General features: G+C 37.9%; 1 protein-coding gene across 45 annotated transcripts in view; it reads left to right on the top strand.

The window, feature by feature from the left end:
• LOC111862456 (longitudinals lacking protein) overlaps positions 1-21,552 on the top strand; it is a 595,591-nt gene that overhangs the window by 65,058 nt on the left and 508,981 nt on the right. The window contains exon 5 of one of the 45 annotated variants that reach the window (XM_023847882.2): positions 18,813-20,569. The exons of 41 other annotated variants lie outside the window; for them this stretch is intronic. In XM_023847882.2, coding sequence (XP_023703650.1) covers positions 18,813-19,177 — 365 coding nt within the window. In that variant the 3' untranslated portion in view covers positions 19,178-20,569. Of the gene's footprint in view, positions 1-5,203; positions 7,352-8,250; positions 8,544-13,717; positions 14,534-18,812; positions 20,570-21,552 lie in introns of those variants that run through there. 3 more of the 45 variants (XM_033750675.1, XM_023847910.2, XM_023847898.2) reach the window with 3 other exon arrangements.

Raw genomic sequence — 21,552 nt, 5'->3', positions numbered from 1 at the left:
TATTTAATACTTTTTTTTACATTATACTGAAGTGTGAATTAGTTATTTCAATCTCAGTGTTCAACAACATCCAACACCTCTTACGAATATTCACACTTAACACTTAAAAAAAATTAATATTGTCGTTTGCTTTTTCGCGGCATTTTCCTTTTTTACAGATATCCGTACGAAGCCTACGTAATATTAGCGTGTCACTTAATATAAACTGTTCTCTTCACTCTCAAGATAGTCTAGTAAGGATTCCAAATGATTAAGAGCAGCACACCATGTGATATTTTCTTACTAGCAGCACTGTCCGCCTCTTCCTCATTCTCACTTTCTTCCCGCTCTTCTGGCTGCACCCCCACTGAAATTAGTGAATGAATATTAAACAACATATAAGCCTTAAAGAAGTCTTAGTAGCCTCGGTTAATCCGCCCCCAGATAATCGAGAGTTGACTGTATATTGCAAATCATTTCTTATGACCTTGCACATAACTTCTAATTGATAATATGCTGTTCGGTTTAAGTATGACATAAAGGCATTAATTTCTGTACAGTAAATTAGTATGTTTAGATGAAGAAAGCAGTCTTCTGGGATTTGGCACCGTGTATGCGTGGTGTTAACCGACGTTTCGGAGGAACGTATAGCTGTGTATATTTCCAACACCAGTCTGCTTTTACCGGTTCTCACGGTCTCTTCGCTTGCAGATTTCTTATATTTTTCCTTCTACCCTGAAGATGGAGGTGATACGTTCCTCTGAAACGTCGGTTAACACCACATATACACGGTGCCAAATCCCAGAAGACTGCTTTCTTCATAGTCACCGCCGTGAAATCCTCAAATCTTACATAGTATGTTTAGATGTTGATAATTATAATTAGGTTTGTAGACTGTTCTTGATAATATGAAATTATACTGGTCCAAGGAAAGCCTGTTTGTTTACTGGTCCATGAGTCTTGCACTAATTACATTGCTCTTGAAATTCGATAAGAATTTCGAGGAAGCGTGAAATATTTTGAGATTTGAGGTTTTCATGGTGGTAAAGACTTAGATTTTGGTCTTCTGGGTTATGACATCTTTTAGTCTAATAAGTGGTGACTAGTGTTTTGGAGGAAATTATTATTTCCGTCTTCAAGGTAGAGGTGAAGAAAGTGGGAGAAAGGTTAAGTTGTAAGAGATGGGAAAGCCAGGTCTATTAGGGCCAGGGATGGTGAAGAGGATATGGGATCATGGATGGACCAATGGCAACTGCTCGCCTGAAAAGATGAACTGCGTTATGTCGGGGATCTGCAAAGGGAAACAGCAGTGGATATTCTAATAATGGAACATTTTTATCTTGTTCACTGGGAAGATGTACTCTTAAGGAAGATGGGATTAAGAACTCACTTTCATGAGCAAGCAGAACTCTGTATTTATTAGAATTTTCAAAATGCCAAATATTTAAAGGAAATGAATTGTAGAACATACTCAGACTGTCTGCTGATGAATTATTACAAATCCCTGCTGGACTGGGTAATTCATACATGCTCTAGATACATATTATTACATTTTTGCTTGTATGTTGTATATGTTTGTACATTGTATATATATATAAATTATATAAACATATTCCTATGAATGGAGTGTAATTCCTGTATATAAGCAAGTTACAGAATAAACTGATATCATTAGTTTGTTACTGTTGAATTCAAAGTTATATGTATACATCGCAATAATGTGAAATCTGTATTATCCGGATGGGAAGATCACTGAATGGTTGAAATAGGTACATCTGAACTGAATTACTGAAAATCCAAGAAGCTCTCATGTAATCTAATGACTTCCAGTGCTGGGGTGACATGATTGGAATTACTGACAAAACAATTAAATGTTGTTGATTTTAGGCTTTCACCATGGATCTTATTGATGTTAATTCTGTTTTGGTTTGTTACATTATGTGATTGTGGGTGATGTTGCAAATGTGTTAGCCTTGAAGGTAGAGGCAGCATGTAGTTCTGAAATGTTGACAACATTGCCCACAACCACAGATCAGCAACCCAAGAAGAGAGTCAACATGTCCAGTTCATCAGAATTTCCTCTTAATGTAATGCAGATGAATTAAGTTCTTGAAGTCTTGTTTCAGGTGTACTTTTCATTAACACTAGGATTATTCATAGAATTTCTTATCTACCACAACAGTGACATTCTGATTACAGTTCATAAAACCATAATTCATTGTACTGTAATTCCATTACATGATGTTTATAGATGTTGAAGAGCACATGATATAGCTTGGTACACCATCAGGATGTGAAATTTCAGTTACCAACATTACTTCCAAAGCCTCAATTTGAAGCATGAAGCTAGCTTGAGTTGTAAATTAATATTTATATAGTTAACAGTCCATTTACTTACATAATTTCTATCTGACACATTCAAATGACCGTAAAATTTTCAGATATAACCTATGAATGGGTGTGTGCTTCAAAATTATAATTGAATTTTGTCATTGTTATTACCCCAAGCATCCCTCTGTAATGGTCCATAAGTTGATAAGGAGAAATTGTATTGTTTTGTGTGAAACCAAGACTAATGGCTGTGGGCAGTTGTGCTACGCCCCCTATTGACTAAAGTTGGCATTAACTTTGCTGATAAGCGGCAGTCGCTTGGTTGGTATAGTTCTCTTGTGGACTAAAACCATGGGAGTTATTTTTCTTTTTGTTTTTGTGTGAGATGTGAGGTTTGCATTGTGGTATCTAGGTTACAGTCTTTTGCAATGTGATGCTGTGTGGCCTGGAAGTGGTTACCAACATTTCAGAGGAACCTGCCACCTCCATCTTCTGGGTACCCAGAAGAGAACCTTCTAGAAGCAAGCAATACCCATGAATGTTGTGTAATATAGAGATCACTTGTCTTCTGAAATGTGATGCTATGTAGTTTGGTTGATGGGTGAAACTTTTTTGGTGGAACCCGCTTCCTTCATCTTGATTTCAACCCTGAAGAGGGATACAGCACGTTCCTCTGAAATATTTGTATTGATTACAGACTGCATGGTGTCACATCTGAAAAGCAGTAATTTTTGTAGTCACTGATGAGAACCTCAGATCTCATGCATTTTTAGGGAGCGTCACATCTGTCTGATTTCATGCCATGTCTTTAAAATTACTGATTGGGTGTCTGCAGAACGTGTTGAAAGGGGGTAACACTAATGGTTGTCAGATTAATTTGGTTTGTGTTGAGTGAGTATATCCCATACCTTCATTAAGCTCACTGAAGTTGGTGAGTGTTCTTAAGATGGCTTCTCATGCTTAAAGATGATACATTATTAAGACAGGTATTTCATAAGGAATCTAATTGAACAGTTTGAAACATTGCTTTTGAAATGCATGTAAAATAATTCTTGTCTTGTAAAACAGTGCCATTAAAGCGTATGGGAGGAACAAGAAGCAGGGTTCTAAAAGTGTTACCCCTTTTGAGGTATGCGAAATGTTTCAGGAGGTTAACCAATTAAATGCATAAAGGTATATTTTTGTGTGCAACTTCATAAGAAAGGCATGATATGAAGAATGGTGATCTGTTTTGTTTAATATAAATGTTAATTCTTTTGTTTCCTTAATCTTTGCCATGCATGGTTGAAAGGTGTAATTAATTGTGCACTGGTCATCTTTCTTTCTTTCTTTTTTTTGTAAAGAAAGTAATGCATGAAATATAGTGAAGTTTACCTCTGCAAAGATGATCAAGTGATCTAACAAACTCCGTGGAGTACAGAGTCTTCTTGAGAATCCAACAGTCACTCATTTAATGAAGGAATTCCCAGAATTTTGTGGAATACAAAGGCTCATTACTGTGTTCACATGGGGCCTGCCACTAATACCTGTTGGGAGTCAGATGAATCCAGTCCATGCACTCCTGTTATATATCCATTTTAATATTTTCCTGTCCTATCTTAGGTCTTCTGAGTGGTCTCTTTCCTGCAAACACAGTAGTGCATGCTTTTCTCTTCCAGGCATACTACATGCCCTGCTCATTTCACTCTACATGATTTTTCATTGCCCCCATATTGATGAAGAGTGAATTTTGAATGTGTTCAGTATGCAGTTTTCCCCAGCCTCCTGTGGTTCCTGTTAGGTCCAGATATCCTCAGCTTGAGGGGGTCAGTATAACAGAAATATGACTGTGGTGAAAATGTCTTAAGGCTGAGATACTTGTTCACATATTCTCATTGGTCAAGGAAGGGCTCGTGAGGGAATATTGTGTGAGGATTACTGATGAAGGGGGTGGGGTATGATTGTGGCATCTTGAGTCATTCAGACTGGAGGGGGTTGAGTTTTCAATTTCATACTCCAAATACTGCATGTTGTAAAAATCCAGCATCCATTAAATGGTATACTGGATTTTACCAGGAGTTGCTTTCCAAAATTATGATGGGAATTAATGAATGGTAATTGTCATGATATTCATGTTATCAGTGTTCATGATTCTGATTCTTCGCAGTTAGTATTTTAGGGCATTGTCACCAGTTTCTGAATCATTTCATATTCATTGTTCATAATCATATTTTCATTCGCTATGACACTGTAACAAGTTAGCTGAAGGGGCGATGAATCTGCTGCTGTGTAGTCTGATGTTTGCTGCATTGCATAATGTAATAACTACTGTGAGCACCTAGAATCCAACTTGTGTCAAGTTCAAATCTTGGTTAGGATAGTTGTTATGGATAAGGTGGTTTTCCTCAGTTCCTGTAGAGGATGAAGGTACAGTACCTCATATCAGGCCAAGTCTGCTTTCCTCCATGTCCTTTCAAATTCATTGTTCATTAATCTTTGTTTTGTTAACACTGTACAGACTGAACTACTGAAAAAACTATTAAATAAACCATAAGTAAATAAATAAGACATTATGTAACTGCTGCAGTTAAACAGTGTTGGTAAGTAACCCCTGGAATCATGCCCAAAATGAAGTGAATAATGCCACAAATAAAGTAAGGAGTTAACAACATGAGGAGTGAATGGAGTGTTTGCCTTTGTAATGGTGAATTTTTGCTGTATTTTATAATTTTGAGCCTTGGTGTACAATTTGGATCACCCCAGTATGATTCCTTATAAGTGGTGATATTGAACAGTTCTTTTTTTGGATGCATGTCTTAATGTATTGTTTTCATGGTTGGCTGTGGTTCATGCTGTAAGTTTAAATATTCGGAGGAGGTTAACCATTAAGGATATGTTAACTTTTTTGTTACAGAGAGTAGCTGGTTACAGATATTAACCCCCTCAAGTCAGCACCATCTCTACCCTCAACAAGACAAGAGTAGACAGTTAGGAAAGAACATCTCTCACTCAGCTCAACCTTCTGGCACACGTTCTTCCACATCATACGTTTGTATCACGTGTGGCAAGTGGTATGGTAGCCGCCACACCTTACGCCGTCACATGAGACTAGAATGCGGCAAAGACCCACAGTTCCAGTGCCCCCTCTGCCCCAAGAAGACTAAACAAAAATATAATCTAATATTACACATAGCCAGGTCTCATAAGAACTTTTCATAAGTTACTGAGTACCAGCCTAGAAAAAAATGTGTAACTTAATCTACAGTATTACTATAATGAAGTTCTTTAAGTTAGTGCATTGGCCTAATATTGTTATGGGAGAAATTTTTAGAGACATTCGGATTAACCTCTTTTGGAAGCATGTTAGACAATTGTGGGTCTCAAATGACTGGTGCCAGAGATTTTCCTGATGGTGCTATGTCTGCTGAAAGTCGGAATAGCAGAAGCAGAGAGGACGTCAATTGCTAGGGAATAGTTCTGTAAACACATTTCCACGGCAACCCAATCATGTGACTTCCATAGTGGGCATTCTGTCTGGTTCTGCTATTCAGACTTTCAGCAGACACATCACAATATCTTGATCTCTTTCGATTATTTCTCTCTTATTGCTTACCAGTCCCTTTTATAATTTTTATGTCCTATCATCATTCCTTCCCCTCTCCTGCCCTCCCTTCCTTTCCTTCATTTTAAAACTATTCTCACACCTGGTTCCTTCCTTCACCTAACCTTTCCTATCATCCATTCTGCCATAAGCCTTTCTCATCCTGTTTATTTGTCCATCTTAACAGTGTTCCTCTCACCATGTACTAGCAATGGTGTGTTGGGTTTTCACTAAGCCCTTGAAAGTAACTTCCTGTTATTTATATGTAGATATTTCAGCTCTTCTTTTATTAATAAAAACAAGTAAAATTTTAACCTGTGGAATTTTATTTGTATTCTGGCTCCTAGATTTTATAGGAAATTTTTGCTTGCTTGCGTCACACTTTCAGGGGTGCATTTCTAAGGTTTAGCCTTCCAAGCATTACATTTTTCAATGCCGGTATTGTTACCCGTAGTTAAAATCTGGCCTCCAGCCTTATAATAATACAGGATTTAAAGTTTCATTTTCCTGAATGATGGTGTTGTAAATTCGCATTCATGCACTTGTGGAAAATAGCACACAGTTTATGATTGACTGTATGCTTGAAAGTGGTTCATTGGTAACACTTAAGAATGGAGTCAGGAAATGACAGTGGGAGGTACACATGCTCAGTTGGTACTGCAGTTCTCCTGCCATTGCTGAATAAAGCTTCATAACCTACAAAATTAAGTGAAAATGTAATGTATAATGCTGGGCCAGTGGAAGGGTTGTGTGAGGAAGTGGTAGCTAGGATTGGGAATGTCCAATTTTCCTATTGATTGTACTGGTGTATAATCTGGTGGACCATGTTAGATAAAGTAGTTTGTCTAAGTGGAGGCACCATGAACCTGGAGACCACCAGCCTGAGGAACATTATACATACACTTAATTCAGATGAAGTACAATATCCAAAAGAAATTCTCCCATGACTTATTATAATCTAATTTATCTGTTAAGTGTACAAGTGGTTTGAGGAAGTTGACTTTTGATTGAAAACTTCCTGATACAGCAGATATTTTCTTATTTTTAATGTGTGTGTGTATGGAGGGCATGAAAATGTTGGAATTTTTAATATTACCAGTAAGATACATTAAGGCGATAGAGTGTTCATTCTAGAATTAACTGACTTAATTAATTGGTATTGTTCTCTCAAATTTAATATTAAGTGACACCATTATGATTGTATATTGATGAAGGTCCAAAATTATTTATAATATTTTGGAGTAAATTGTGGTGAATGATCATGCTGTTCTGTAGCTCATAGTGGTATGTACTACGAGTATATTGAATGAAACCAGATAGGTATAAATGATAAAAGGAGTATATGAGAGAAGGAAGACAAAATTTGGTTATCAGATAGTATGCAAGAACATGATTGTGTCTGATATTAAAAACATATTTGTATAATCGTGTTGTTTGAACAATAAACATTACTTGTTTGAACATGTAATAATCTTTTATTTGTCACAGTATAACATGACAAGGCATTTTTTATGTGATCCTCAAGTACTCACACTATATTCCACTTACAGGGACTGTTCAGTAAGTAACATACACGGATGTGTTGCGTTCAGAATTGTTGCTTTTAAATAGATGCTCAGCAGAAAGAATGAGCAGATCCGATATTTGAGGTTTGAGTTTCTCATGGCAATGATTGAAGATTGCTGTATTCCAGGATGTGATGCCTTTTCATCTAGTAGATGTTTGTTGTTAATTGGATGAACATGATGCATCCATCTTTACTACTCTTCTGCCCTGAAGATGGAAGGCAGTTGGTTCTTCGTGGAAGACTACAGGGTATAATATCCCTGAAAACTGCAGTTTTTTGAAAAACACTTTCTCTGTGTTATTGACAAAGCGATTGAGATATATTACAAAATTAGGAGTTTAGTAGATCACCTAGTGGTAGCGTAGTTGGTTGAGGGGCTATGCTACAAGCTGGAAGGTCGCGGGTTCAAGTCCTGATGAGGTCATTGGATTTTGTTTTCAATTGACGTAATCCTTTCAGCCGCACTAGGCCTTGGGGTTTACTCAGCCTCTAACAGAAATGAGTACCAGGAATTAATTAAATAATTTTCCTGGGGAGTAAAGCGTGGCCAGCATGTAAGGCTGACAACCTTACCGCCATCTTTGAGCCGACTGTCTAGATAATGTGGGACCCTCAACGTCTCACAACCCTATGGGCCTTCATGGCCTGATACAGGGATAGCTTTTACTTTTACTATTACATGGTCATGGTTATAACTGATAGGCTGTAGTATTCGTCATGTTCAACCTTTCTGTAACATGGATCAGTTCTGCATCACCAGAGAAGCAACCACATGTTAATTGTCTACTTCCAGGTGAATGGTGGCTTCAGCAAGATGCCTCCATTTTACAAGATCTGCTGTCAGTTGCTGAAAATGAAGTGAGTGGAAACCAAGATATGTCGAGTTTGGTTAAGAAAGTTTGGAAGTGTGGCAGGTGTGGTAACTCATACAGTTACAAGAGCTCGTTGACTCGTCATATCAGAATGGAGTGCGGTCAGGAGCCAAAGCATGAATGTCCCATATGCATGAAAATGTACACATACAAACATGTTTTGAAAGATCACATGCAGTTGGTTCACAGGAAGGTCTAAGGAGAAAATGGCTGTGAGCTATATTGACCAGCAGTGAGAATGGAAGGTACAATCTTTTACATATCTTTAAGTTTAACTTTGTTGCACCAGACTGTGATAAATGGTTACTGATATACAGGATTAACTTTCATCTGTTATGTAGGCATGTACGTTCTGGAACTTAATGTGTGTGGATGTGAGCTTCACATTTCACCCATTTTCCCCCCAAATTGAACCCATATTACTCACTAGTTAGGACACTTAGGGTGTGCAAGAGATGGTCTGAAAAGTGTATGTGATGCCTGTATTGGGGAAATACGGTTGCCTTGCCTGTAGCTAGTGACTTTCCTGTCTTAAGTGAATCCCATGCTGGAACCTCACCAAATTTCCATTTTGTGGTGATTCAGAGAAGAATGTGAAGTTATGGCCTGATGAATGCAGGTTTGACATACACATTATTTTGCAGGAATGTGATTTCATATGATTTTTAACTTACTTTTTTATTTTTGAGGTTATCATGATGGAGATTTTTCAGATTATGATCTTTAGTGTTGTAGTGTAGGTGGATATACTTGTTTTGGAGGGACATGCTGCAACGTGATGAATTGGTTGGGTTATGTAGTTGGGCTGTAAGGAATGAGGTTAGTCAGATTCATGTGAGGGGATGTAGGTAAAACGTGGTTGGGGCCAGTGGGTTAAACTGGAGAACAGCCCTTTTCAGGACCATAATGTTGTCATGTGTATGAGTGACTGTATATGGGTTTTGAATTTGTAATTGGCTTTATTGATCACTTAACAGATCTCAGCTACAAGTAACTATAGCACTATTGCTAATTGACATACACTGCAGTCGACTACAGCACACACTAAGTCTTCTCAGTGTATCCTCACCATTTGTTACCTGGTAGTGGCTTCTAATGGCAAATATTCCCCTTACTCTGGTTTCCCTAACTATCTCTGTGTCTCAGCTACCAGGCTCTAAGAGCAGCAGCTCATGAGGATTGAACCGCATTAGTCGCCTAACTCATTCAGTCACCAACCCACATGCTCCACTCCACTCAACTGCACTGCACTCACTAACCCAACTTGGTCTGTTGAGTGATATAGCTGCGGAATGGATCACATAGAAAAAGCAGCTTCCAATAGTATTTCCATGGTTGGGCGTGGGCCACTGCCTAGCAGTGGCTGCAGTGGTTACATGTTTACAAAGCTGTTGCATAGCGCGGCCTCCATAGTCTAGGGGTAACGTTCCCACCTCATGACTCAAGGTATGCGGGTTCAAACCCGGCGGAGGTCGTGGAATTTTTAAGGGCAGAAAAATTCAGGGAACAAGTCCTCCGGGTGGGACTTTAAGCCGTGGGTCCCGTGTCGTAGATTTACGCCACGTAAAAGGACCTCATGTCTCTTGAGACCTCTGAGCTAAATTTGGCAAAAAGTTTCCAGCCCAAAGTAGTTTCCAATGCCTCCGGTAGATGGGGAAGTATTAGGTATCACTGCCAGAGGAAGGGCGACCTCTCTGACAGAAAGGGACTAACTGTTAGATACCACTGCCAAGTAGAGGGTAGAAACCTCGCTGGCAGAAAGGGGCTGATAGCTAGCACCAGTACCGGTAGGGTATGGAGACAGTAGAAATTAAAAGGGGGACACACAATGGACCAATAACAGGTCTAAGTGCATGGGGAAACCCACCCCCTCTATACTCAGTACTCAGTACTCAAGCTGTTGCATAGCAATGGCCATTTTCTCATTGTTTGTTACATGATTGTTGCCTACAACAGGTCTATATGCTGTAATGTTTTTGTTACAGGGGGGGAAGTGGAACTGTGAGAAAAGCCTTTTTCTGGAGGAAAAGTACTTTTTTTCACAGTTGTATTCCATTTCATTTCCCCTGTGGCGTGTGTTATCCAGCCCACAGGATTGGCACTACCAACGTGTAGGACCATAATCTGTTAAGACTGGAGAGGACTATTGGGTCAGTGTTGGAAGGGGAAGTAAGGGGAGCAGGGTTGATTCAGGGAGTGTCTGTGGATGTAATATAGTACTACTTTTAAATGACCAAGGTATTTAAATTTATGAATAAAACAGGAATTTAACTGCACTAACCGAGCATGTTAGTCTGGAGGTGCTCAGTTTGAGTCTCAGCTGGGAGACTGGCCACTGTGACAGATTTCCCCAAGTTTATTCAGGCCCTGCATGCAAATGCCAGGATGGTACCTTGAGTAGGCCTTGACCAATTCTTACAAAACCCTCTCCAGTTCATCAGTCCTCCTCCTGGCTCAATACTGAAAGTATTGTTCTCCCCGCAATTGGCAGTGCTACCACCACCACTGCCACCAAAACCTAGAGTAAAAAGTTTAAGTTCTAATAAATGTAGTTGCTGTAGAATGTTGGTTATACTGGTGACTCTTATTGGGCGTGGGGTTGCATTAGTGGAAAATTGCTGTGCATAAAACAAGATGCATGAAGGGAAAAGTGCACTGAACAAATGCTGATCATGGTAATGAAGGAGTGGGAACAATATGACTTGAACCATGGTGAGTCGTGACAGGGTGATTGACCACTTAGGTCACTGATCATGTGTGGGAGCTTGTAATGTGGTTTTTGATATGATATTGATGTTCCTCATGGAAGTTAAATAAAACCGTGGATGTACGAAAAGAAAATGTAAGGACATATGCTGAGTCACCTCTGTAGGGAATTTTAAACTTCAGAAGTAGTGGAATGAATAACTGTGGTTGGTTTTACGGCTCTGATAGGATGGAGGTTTGACAACAACAAATGTGACAGTAGCTGATTAAGGAACTAACTGAAAAATGTGATATTTTGAATTTATTGTTTTGTGTTGTAAATGTTTGAAGTTATTTGTATGTGTTCTGATGAACGGGGAATATATTACCTTTGATCTCATGTATTGACATATGTGACATATAATAATATCAGTATATGTAGAAGCCCTGTAATGTATTTTCAGTGTTTAATGTTGCTAGTATGTTTAATCAGATGTACTGTGATTGTGTTACTTCATTCATGGATATGGAGTAGACCCAGGGTGAACAGTTTTGTTAAGCTCTTGGGGAGCTGAACTTAGGTCTGTAACTAACAGAGTAAGAGTGTTATTTCTTTTAACCAAAGAAGTACAATTTGTAATATATCTAACTTTGTAAGATTTGAAGTTTTCATGGCTGTGAGTATGAAGACTGCCATCTTCTGGGATGTGGCGCCATGTACTAGATGTGTTCCTCTGAATCATTGGTTCACACAAGATCTACACGACGTGACATCCAAGAAGACATTCTTCATATTTAACTTTGTTTCTTATGTTATTTTGAGGGCGATAAAACTTGTAATAATTAATGTGGATTAAAAGTAATTAAATTCTCCAAAATATGGAAGGAACCCCTTTGTATTACAGTTTCTTAATTTCATACATTCAACAAACAAAGTAATATTTGCAATCAAATATTTCTAATACTAAAGCCTACCGTTGATCATGATTCTGAGCTGTTTCCATCCACCTCCCAGTATAACCTGTTCTCTAGAGATTCTTCGTAGTGTTGTACTGTCATTTATCATTTGAATGGACGTGTTTCAGAATGTTTACCCATAAAAATTCTGTATGGATTTCTTATCTGTTTTATCCAAGCTACGTGTCCAACCCATCTCAGCTTCTGTGTTTTAACTTTTTTTAACAGCACTAGATGCCATAAAAATCCCAGAGCTTATCGCTATATAGTATTCAGTTCCTTACAAATACCATTGCTCGTACATTAAAATATTTTCATGGGTATTTTATTTTTCAACATTTTTGAAGGTAAAACTGACATCTGTCATTACTGACAGCTGCTTAATTCAGTAGACTGTTATCTTAGATATCCTTACTGCACAGTGGTGTGTCAGGGAGTCATGAATGAGATATCAATGAAATATGATCTACCTGAGATTTTTATAAAATGCAGCATTTTAAAACACCGTACTGATTTCATGTTTGTTAGAATTACAAATTTTCATATATGGGGTCCATTGTCGTATGTATAAATAGAATTAGTATTGCTTCTTTTGAAGTCTGACTTGATACCTTTTGAAACCTTTGTTGGAACTGCCCATACTGGGGGAAGAAACTGAGTAACCAAAGGTATAAACATCCTGAAGCCGGTTCTTGTGAGAAAAATTGATGTACGAGTAAGTTATGAAGATATCGCCTGTGTTCATGAACTTAAATGTGTGAGGAGCACAGGCATAAAGCTCTGTGTTTGTAGCTCATTATTATGATGGCTTGCTAATTTCATGCTCCAGGTCTTTGAAATATATCCTTTTTGCTCTTTAAATGAAATGTACAGAAAAATAATGGAAACAAATTTAAGATTCATATTAAGGTTCTATTATGGAAACTGAACATATATTTATAGAACTAAAACACAAGTTGGGGCCTTTTTTTAGTTTAAAGATTTGTGATTGCATGAGACTAATCAAACACTGGGGGGAATGTTTTACCTTTAAACAGTTAACTATTGTATGAGATTTTAGATTCCCATGGTAGTAACTGAAGATTACTGTTTTCTGGGATATGATGGTATGTAGTTTGTTGTAAGTTGGCAGTTCTGTTTTGAATCTGAAGATGTGTAGAGTAGCCCCACTTGTATTATTACTGTGCAAGATTTGAAGTTCTTATGGCAAAACTATGAAGGTCACTGTCCTCTGGGGCGTGGTGCTGTGTACTCTTGTAGATTATTACTTTTTTAAGGTCCAATATAATTTACTCTCTTCTCCTTATTCCTGTTGGTTTGCTCAAGACCCTAGTCTTATCCTCCCACTGTATCCATGTGATCTCTTCCCACGTTTTACATACCTTGAAGTTGAAGGCAGCATGTTACTCTGAAATACTGGTAATGGCCCACCAGACTACACAGTATCACATCCCAGAAAACAGTAATCTTTATTTTTAACTACCATTTCGCATGTTAAGTTATATTACTGATTCTTTATTTGCCCATTTTCAGAACGACAAACGATATGTAGCATTGTGACTGGGGATGCTTTCTGGGCTCTTCTTTGATTTCTTTCAGTATTCTTAAGTACCAGTTCATCTGGCTCCCACACATCCCTGATTCTGTCCTTAAAACCCAAGACAAATTTTCCTTGCTGGATGGAGTACATTAACTTAACACTGCTCATATGACTACAGTGCAGTTGTTTTTGCTCTTGTTTTGCAGAGAGGTCTTTACGGAGACTTCCGCACCTTTCAAGCCATTCTTCATTTCAGTGTTATCAGTGTGGAAAGTCCTACACGCGCAGTGACAGTTTACGGAGACATCTACAGTATGAATGTGGGAAGCCAGCACAATTCCAGTGTCCATTTTGTCCAAAAAAGACTCATCAACGATATAACCTTGTGCGTCATATTGCTTGTTGGCATCGGGCCTAGACAGAGTACAGTTATTTTATTTCTCCAATCAACATGATGTAATTTGCTCTCTGTTAAAAATGTGGCTGTCCTGTGTGACTTCCTGTACCAGCAGTTGCCGATGGCCAAGAAGTACAATATTTTATGCCATATTGTTATGAAGTGATAAGACTGGAAAGTTGCACCCTATACCAGAGGACTCACAGTTTCCATATGTGTTCTTTGCTCCTTGACATTCTGAGTGCTTCTAGCTTCATCAGACAACATGTTACAGACATCAGCAGTACCGTATATGATTTTATTTAGTGCAATTAATATTACTCATACTGGTTGTTGTCATTACTGTATTTCTTTTCCTCTTGGTTCCTTTGGTCATTGGATTTCTGAAGTCCCATCGCACAAGTTCATGCATCCATCATGTTGTTTTTTTAGGAAACTGAAAAATGTAAGCTTCTTGTGGGTTTCAGTTTCATACCGTGTATACCAAATTTCATCAAAATCTATCCTGATTCTCACATTGAAACACAAAAACGATCTTGTCCATACTTATTCAGTTTGTGCATATTGACCAAAGAACGTATAAAAATTGAGGAAATTGTCCATTTTATATGCAGATTATTATACAAAAATTGTGATGTGAGTAATTTATAAGGCAATAAAGACAATATGATTATGTTATGTGTCCAGATTATTTCATTTAGTTTTGTACTGTAGTAGTAAATGAAATACCTGGAGAGTAGATGGCTGCCATGTGACTGACAACATTTCTTTGTCCATGGTTTGGAAAATGATTAATTTCTTGTATATGAACAACAAGGCTGACTTGTGCCACAGTAAAGGACATGAGCACTAAGACACATGCTTGTCTTATTGAGTGATTCCAAATAAGCTTACCTTCTTGACCTATTAAATATTTTTTCAATGCTGTATAGTTTACCTCTGTTTTTTTGTCAGGGATCCAAGAGATTCATTTTTAAAATCTGGTGCAGCAATCACAGTGCAAATTTATAAATCTTGATGATGTTTGCAGGCCCACAGATCCATTGTTCATGTTTATTGCTGTGTTCCAGTATACATATTCAAAGTCTTTCACTCCTTACCTAAAAGAATTCCCACACAAGAACTAACAGAACTTATTGCTTTGACTTTGTATTGGGTTTCTGTAATAGTTTTTCTTATGCAACTAGCGGACTCAACTGGCACACCCCCCCATACATGCCAGATAATGGGGAGTTTGTAAAGTTACTGAAAGACACTTAACATGATTTTTTATTGAGGCATAAATTATTTTTGTTGGTGTAGTGGAACTTCACTTTGGTGTTATTTGCTTTATAATGCTTTCCCTCATTTAACATTCAGTTTTGTTGACTGATCCCAATGCAGTAATCTCACAGTTAAATTTCCTCCATTTAAGATCTTTTTCGCTTTAGTTCTCAAATATGCTGTAGACTTTCAAAGAGAACTATAGTTTCCATGAAGTTTTTTTTATATGATGAGCCATTTTTGAATAAAATTGCTTCCAGTTATGATAAAGTGACATTCAAATTTACCAAATTTTATCTTAAATTTATTGAGTAGTTTTCAGACATGAAAAATGTGTGTGGACCTTCATATACAGTATTTATTTTATAGTTTATAGAAAGAAGTAGATTCTAGAGGGTTCTGATGTTGGTGTATAACACACAGAATTACTGGGTTTTTGGACTTTTTCCATCATCCAGTATTCTAGAGTATAGAAAACATAATGTTTTGGAAACTGGATCTGTTTCCATCCTCAGGTGAAGGGGTCCAGTGATTGAAATTAGCTCCTTCTGAGGGGCCCAACTGAGTAGGTGTCTTCTCCCCCTGGCCTCCTGAACAATCTGCCTCCATTCTTCTCTGTTCTTCCATCCATCCGAGGCTGATTGTCTGGTTTCTGAACAATTTAGTTTTTACAATGTGAGGTTGTTAGCCTAATGCCCAACCCCCAACCTGGAGCACCAGGATATCCCTCTTTGTCTGGCTCCTACCCCTTGACCTGTCTGGCATGGGTGATCCTACCAGTAGCTATGTTACCGCCGGCATAGCTCTCAGGGTCTCAGGAGTATTCAAACCCCACCACCAGGATAAGTTGGAGACACCATTGGTGGGGAATTATGGAGAGTATTGTTTCATAAATCTGGGTAAGGGGCAGGAATGAGAAGAAAATATTTCCCCCCCCCCCAAATTTATGTCATACCATTATATGACTGATGTCTGATTCTGAACAGGTTATCAGTCTGTTTCCATGTTTTACAGGTACTGATGTCAAATGCGTCATATTACAATGTGCCACACCAGACGTGGTGTCGATGGTTGAGGACAACCAGTGTGTTCTGAATGTAAACTGTTTTTCATTTGGTGAAGAAACTTGTGATGATTTTGTAGCAGCATCTGTAAGTCAGAATATTCTTCCGAAAAGCTGTCTGCTCGTGGGAAGAAATCCGGTCGTTTGACAAGTATGTCTAGAAGTCATGGTTCAGGATATTGTTCTACTTATGAATTGCCTGTTTGGACGCTGAGGTGACCAGATTGTTTGAGCCATGATCAGGACACTTCTCCTGAAGAATTGCCGGCTTGGACACTGAAGAAATCCAGTCATTTGATTACAAGATCTAGAAGCCATGATTCAGTATGTGATTTTGTTTAAGAATTGTCTCCTTGGATGCCTAGGTAATCAGATCATTTGTTCACTGGTTCCTTAAGTCATGGTTCAAGATCTGATTATGCTGAATTGCCTGTTTGGACGTTGAGGCAATCTGCTCCTTTAAGCTGTGGTTCATGATATTATTCAGCTGAAGAATTGCCTGCTTGGGTACTGAAGAGATTGAATCATTTGCTTACAAGATCTAGAAGCCATGGTTCAACATGTAATTTTATTGAAGAATCATCTGCTCAGATGCGTAGGCAATCAAATCATTTGTTCACTTGTTCTGTAAGTTGGGGTTTGCTGAGGAATTTCCAGCTCAGATGCAAACACAGTCTATTCATTTGTTTACTGGTTCTAGAAGCTAAAGTTCAGAATCTGATTCTGCTGATGAATTGCCTGCTCAGATGCTTAGGCAACCTGGCCGTTTGTTCAGTAAATCTAGAAGCTATGGTTCAGGATATGATTCTGCTGAAGAGTTGCCTGTTTGCATGCTGAGGGAACAAAGTTGTTTGTTTGCTAGATCTAGAAGCTGTGGCCCAGGATACTATTCTGTTGAAGATTTGATGTATCAGAGACCAAGTCAGTTCACCCTTACAAGAAATAGATCTAGAAGTGTGGATTGAGCTCAGTGCCTTGACAGGAAGTGTGTGACAGTCAGATAATATTACACATGTCAACAAGGATGTGAAGGAGAAAGATTTTGTGGGTCAAGTTCAAAAGCTGGAGTCAGGTTGGTTTGCGATGTATCAAGTCTAGTGTCCAGACCAGTGGATGCAAGGAGAAATGTCTCCCATTATTGCAGGAAGCCACAATCATTTTAATGGTTATATATACAGTGCACCAGTTTTAAAAATTTAACAGGAAGTGGAACTTTACATCAGTTACAAGATCCAAAGATAGTATGCAAAGTTTTATCAGCAGTAAATTGTCCCGATTTGGTGTTACATAAATGTGATGTTTGTTATTGTAGCTTGTTATATTTTGGTCGATGTTTTATGTTTTTGTTTAAAAACCATTGATTCATGCTACTTATGTGTGTTGTTTAGTGACTGCCTCTTTGGAGAGGTTTAGGTTTGAATGAATTTGAATAAATGAATGGATAGTTTTGGACCAGGCTAAGTGTGTTTCATGTTCAGACTTGAATACATGAACAAAATTTTTATATCTCCAGTTCTCTATGTCCTAATTCTTAATTAGAAGTAATTTAATGTTTGGTTAATTATATTAAACTTGTATTTATGTACATGAAACTGAGTTTGTTAACCTTAAAAACACGGAAAAGAAAAAATCCATATTGGAATTGCAATACAAATATTGTAAATTACAATGTGTTTTCATAAATGAGACTTTATGTTTCACTCAAAGTAGAAGTTAAAACTATGGAAAGAACAAGATATGATCTGTAATGGGGAGTACTTGAACACATTTGAATATATTTTTACTAAGCATAATAATTTTATGTCAATTTTTGTATATTTATATTTTGGTCAGTTATTCTGAAAGGAATCTGAGTTAAATTTGCACTTTACCAGAACTGAATATACTCACCAGGACTCCAGAAATACAGTTTAAATCTGCTAGTTGCTTAATTAATTACTCTCCCCCATAGCCTGACAGTAATCTTCACACCTTTTGTGCCGCATGCAGCCAGTTTTTATTAACCCATTGTAAGTGTGTGAAGGTATATCTGGAGCCCTGTTCCGTACTATTTGTAAAATGTTTTAAGTAATTAACAGTATTGATGTAAGTAATATTGATGTAGCTAGAGCCTGCTAATTAGATGTTCTGGGAAAGTTATATACTAATACAACTTGAATTTATTATAGTTCTCAGATAATTACTAACCAATAACCAAAAGATATGTAGATTTAAAATTGAAAAACTGAAAAATCCATTCTTTAACACACTCAAAGTGAAAGGTGAGGACATGATGAAATATTTGTGAAGCTGGGAAGGGGGTGTCATTTCTAGTTTGGAAACCACTCGGTTAAAATATGAAGCCTACTGTATTGTGTTCGTTAGATTGAGCTTTGTTCCCGATCTGGGTATAGAGGTTAGCTGCCTGTAATGGACCCAACAGAGCACTTTTTCATGATGGTGGAAACACACTGAAATACGAGTACTATACTTTTTTTTTAATTAGATGGTGTCCAACACATGCGTCAGTATAATGACAGTATATTGTCAGGCCATGTAAGATATATATTATTATTGTTTTAATCTTTTATGTTTCTAGAGCCGGCTGGAACTTGGGGCACATGGCAAAATGTAGGATATCAAGATTTCTCCACCAAAATGCCAAATGAATGGAGCAGCAATGTGCAGCAGCCATCATGGCGGAGTGTGCGCCGTGTTGGGGGTGCAAAGAAGTTTGTGTGCAAGAGATGTGGTCGAGGCTACATGTGGAGCAGCGCCCTGAAGAGGCATACAAATTTAGAATGTAACAAAGAGCCCTCATATCAGTGTCCATATTGTCCGTTGAGAACGAGGCAGCTGTGCAGCATGAAGCGACATCTGAAGAATAAACATGTTTCCATAGTGCCAATGTTGTCCACTGAGAGTGAGGCAGCTACAAAGCATGAAGCGACCTCTTTACAGTGAACATCAGAGTGGGAATCTTGCATGAAGAGAATTATTTTGAATGCTGAGGCAGGGGTTTTCAAACTGTTCGTGATTATCATGATAGAATTTTGCTTGTGTATCGCTTCAGTATGGGGTTGAATCTTAAAAAGCTAATGGGATATTGAAGTTAGAGAATGGTATCAGGTTTAACGGTCCTCTTCTTCACCTCCTCGTTGTGAAGCCACTTTGTAATAGAACTCTTCTTTCTCACCTACCTTGTCGCTCTCGATTATTTGTTCTCTTCTTTCTGGCATTTAAGTTTATCTCAGGGTTCGTTGGTTACTAAAGGGGTGAGGTTGTTGGGTTCGGTAGAGCTGGGTTCTCTTATCTCAGAGCCTTAACGGGCCACAACTCAAAGGTGCAGAAATAACACAGACTACCAAACACTTATCAAGTTCTGATGTATTATTATTATTATTATTATTATTAATAGAGACGTGTTGCACCACTTATCTAACTAAATCACTTTTCAGGTTTAAATTTATTATTATTATTAAAACTTGTTTCAGTCTGCATGTTTACAACTGACTAACACCAGTATTTTCCACAAGGGCCGGAGTGTGAGACTTTACTTCTTTCCTATGATTCCTGATATGTGACTTTCACATCTGGTTCTTATGAGTCCCAGTGAGTGACTTTCACGTCTGGTTCTTACGAGTCCTGGTGTGTGATTCTCACGTCTGGTTCTTACGAGTCCCGGTGCGTGACTGACTTCAACAACTGATGTCACTTCGAACCATCAAGTCCTTGTTTCCACCAGCATCTCTGCTCTGTCAAACCTTAAATTTTAGTGATTGGTCAATTTAAAAAATACGAGTATCTTAATTATCTATCCTTCCATTCCTTTTACTCATTGCAAGGGATTTTGGCATTCTGAGTTCCAACGAACTTCTGTTAGAATTTTGACACATGTGAAGCATGGCTTTGGTTATAAAAGTTTCACTATTTTAAATTATGGCATGCACAAAATGTCAAGAATTGAGTTCACAAAGGGTTATTTAGTTATTCTTTCACTTAACTTTTTCTAAGAAACCCTTGACTGGGTGTCTTCCTGTTTCTGCTGTAAGCGCTGGAAGACCTATGTCTCCCTACATTTGTTTATTGCATCTTATTGTGAACAATTAAGTTTTCAAATTAATAAAGTTAATTACATTCAAATAAGTTGCATAGCAGTGGGACGGTTACACGGGTTAAATTTAAAAACACTTCTGAGCTTTGAAAATTTTGATGAAAACTGGACACCAGTAGTGCATGGGTTAGTAATCGAGAGAATGTTGAAACTAATGACAGAGAATGTAAGTTATAACAAGTCTGAACAATGTAAACATTTTTTTTTATTGGTAGTGGGGTGGGACTAACTCCTTTGTACTGCAGCCACTTCTGGCCTATTGTACCAGCCCCAGATGATAGGTGAGGGTGATTGTGGAGCAGTTGGTGGAATGAAGATTAGCAGGGGAAACCGAAGTACTCTGAGAAAACCTGCCCCAGCGCCACTTTGTCCACCACAAATCCCACTTGACCAGACCTGGGATTGAACCTGGGCCGCCGCGGTTTGAAGCCAGCGACTAACTGCTTGAGCTATGGCACAGCCACTGTAAACCTTGCTTCAGCAAAGAATGCTCAAAATTATTAGGTCAGTGGATGAGGGCTAAATTGTGGTGAGTGCAGAATGTAAGTCAAATGAACGGAGATATTTAGACCAATGTAATATAAGAACATAGAACACTTTTGAGGAATAAAAAGGGAGAATGTCTGAAAGAATTAATGAGTTGCAAATGAACAGTAAGAACAAGGACAATAGAGACATGTTAGGGACCATACATGAATTTAAGAAGGGTTTTCTAATTTCATACTGGATAAGAAGTGTTACCAGCTTGCAGTCGAACAGTGTTTTGAGTGGGTGGAAGAATAACTTTTGTTAGCTATTTCTTGTGCACAGAGTTCATGATATGTTGCAGATTGAAAAATGTACATCTAAGCTCATAGTACCTTTTGAGATTGAGATTGATATTGGAAAGTTGAACAGATACAGATCTCCAGGTACTTGTCAAAGTGTGAGAGAATTCATTCAGTCAAGAGATAAAACAGTATTCTGAGTTCCCAGACTAATTAATAATGTTGGCAGTGGGGAAGATATGTCTTTCTGTTATTACATCAGTTTGTAAAAAGAGTGACTAAATTGATTGTTGTAACTTTTGAGACATATCACTGTTATTAGATACAGAGGAGCCCAAAAATGTATACACACTTCAAAGTACAAAATATCTTTTTAAATAATTTATTGGTATACCTTCAGTTCAACTTTGAATATGTTCGTAAATAACCTCTATAACAGACTTTTGTAGAGGTTGTCC

This window comes from Cryptotermes secundus, unplaced genomic scaffold (genome assembly GCF_002891405.2).
Source record: "Cryptotermes secundus unplaced genomic scaffold, Csec_1.0 scaffold816, whole genome shotgun sequence".
NCBI lineage: Eukaryota > Metazoa > Arthropoda > Insecta > Blattodea > Kalotermitidae > Cryptotermes > Cryptotermes secundus.
Note: the sequence above shows the minus strand (reverse complement) of the source record. Positions and strands in the feature narration are given on the sequence as shown.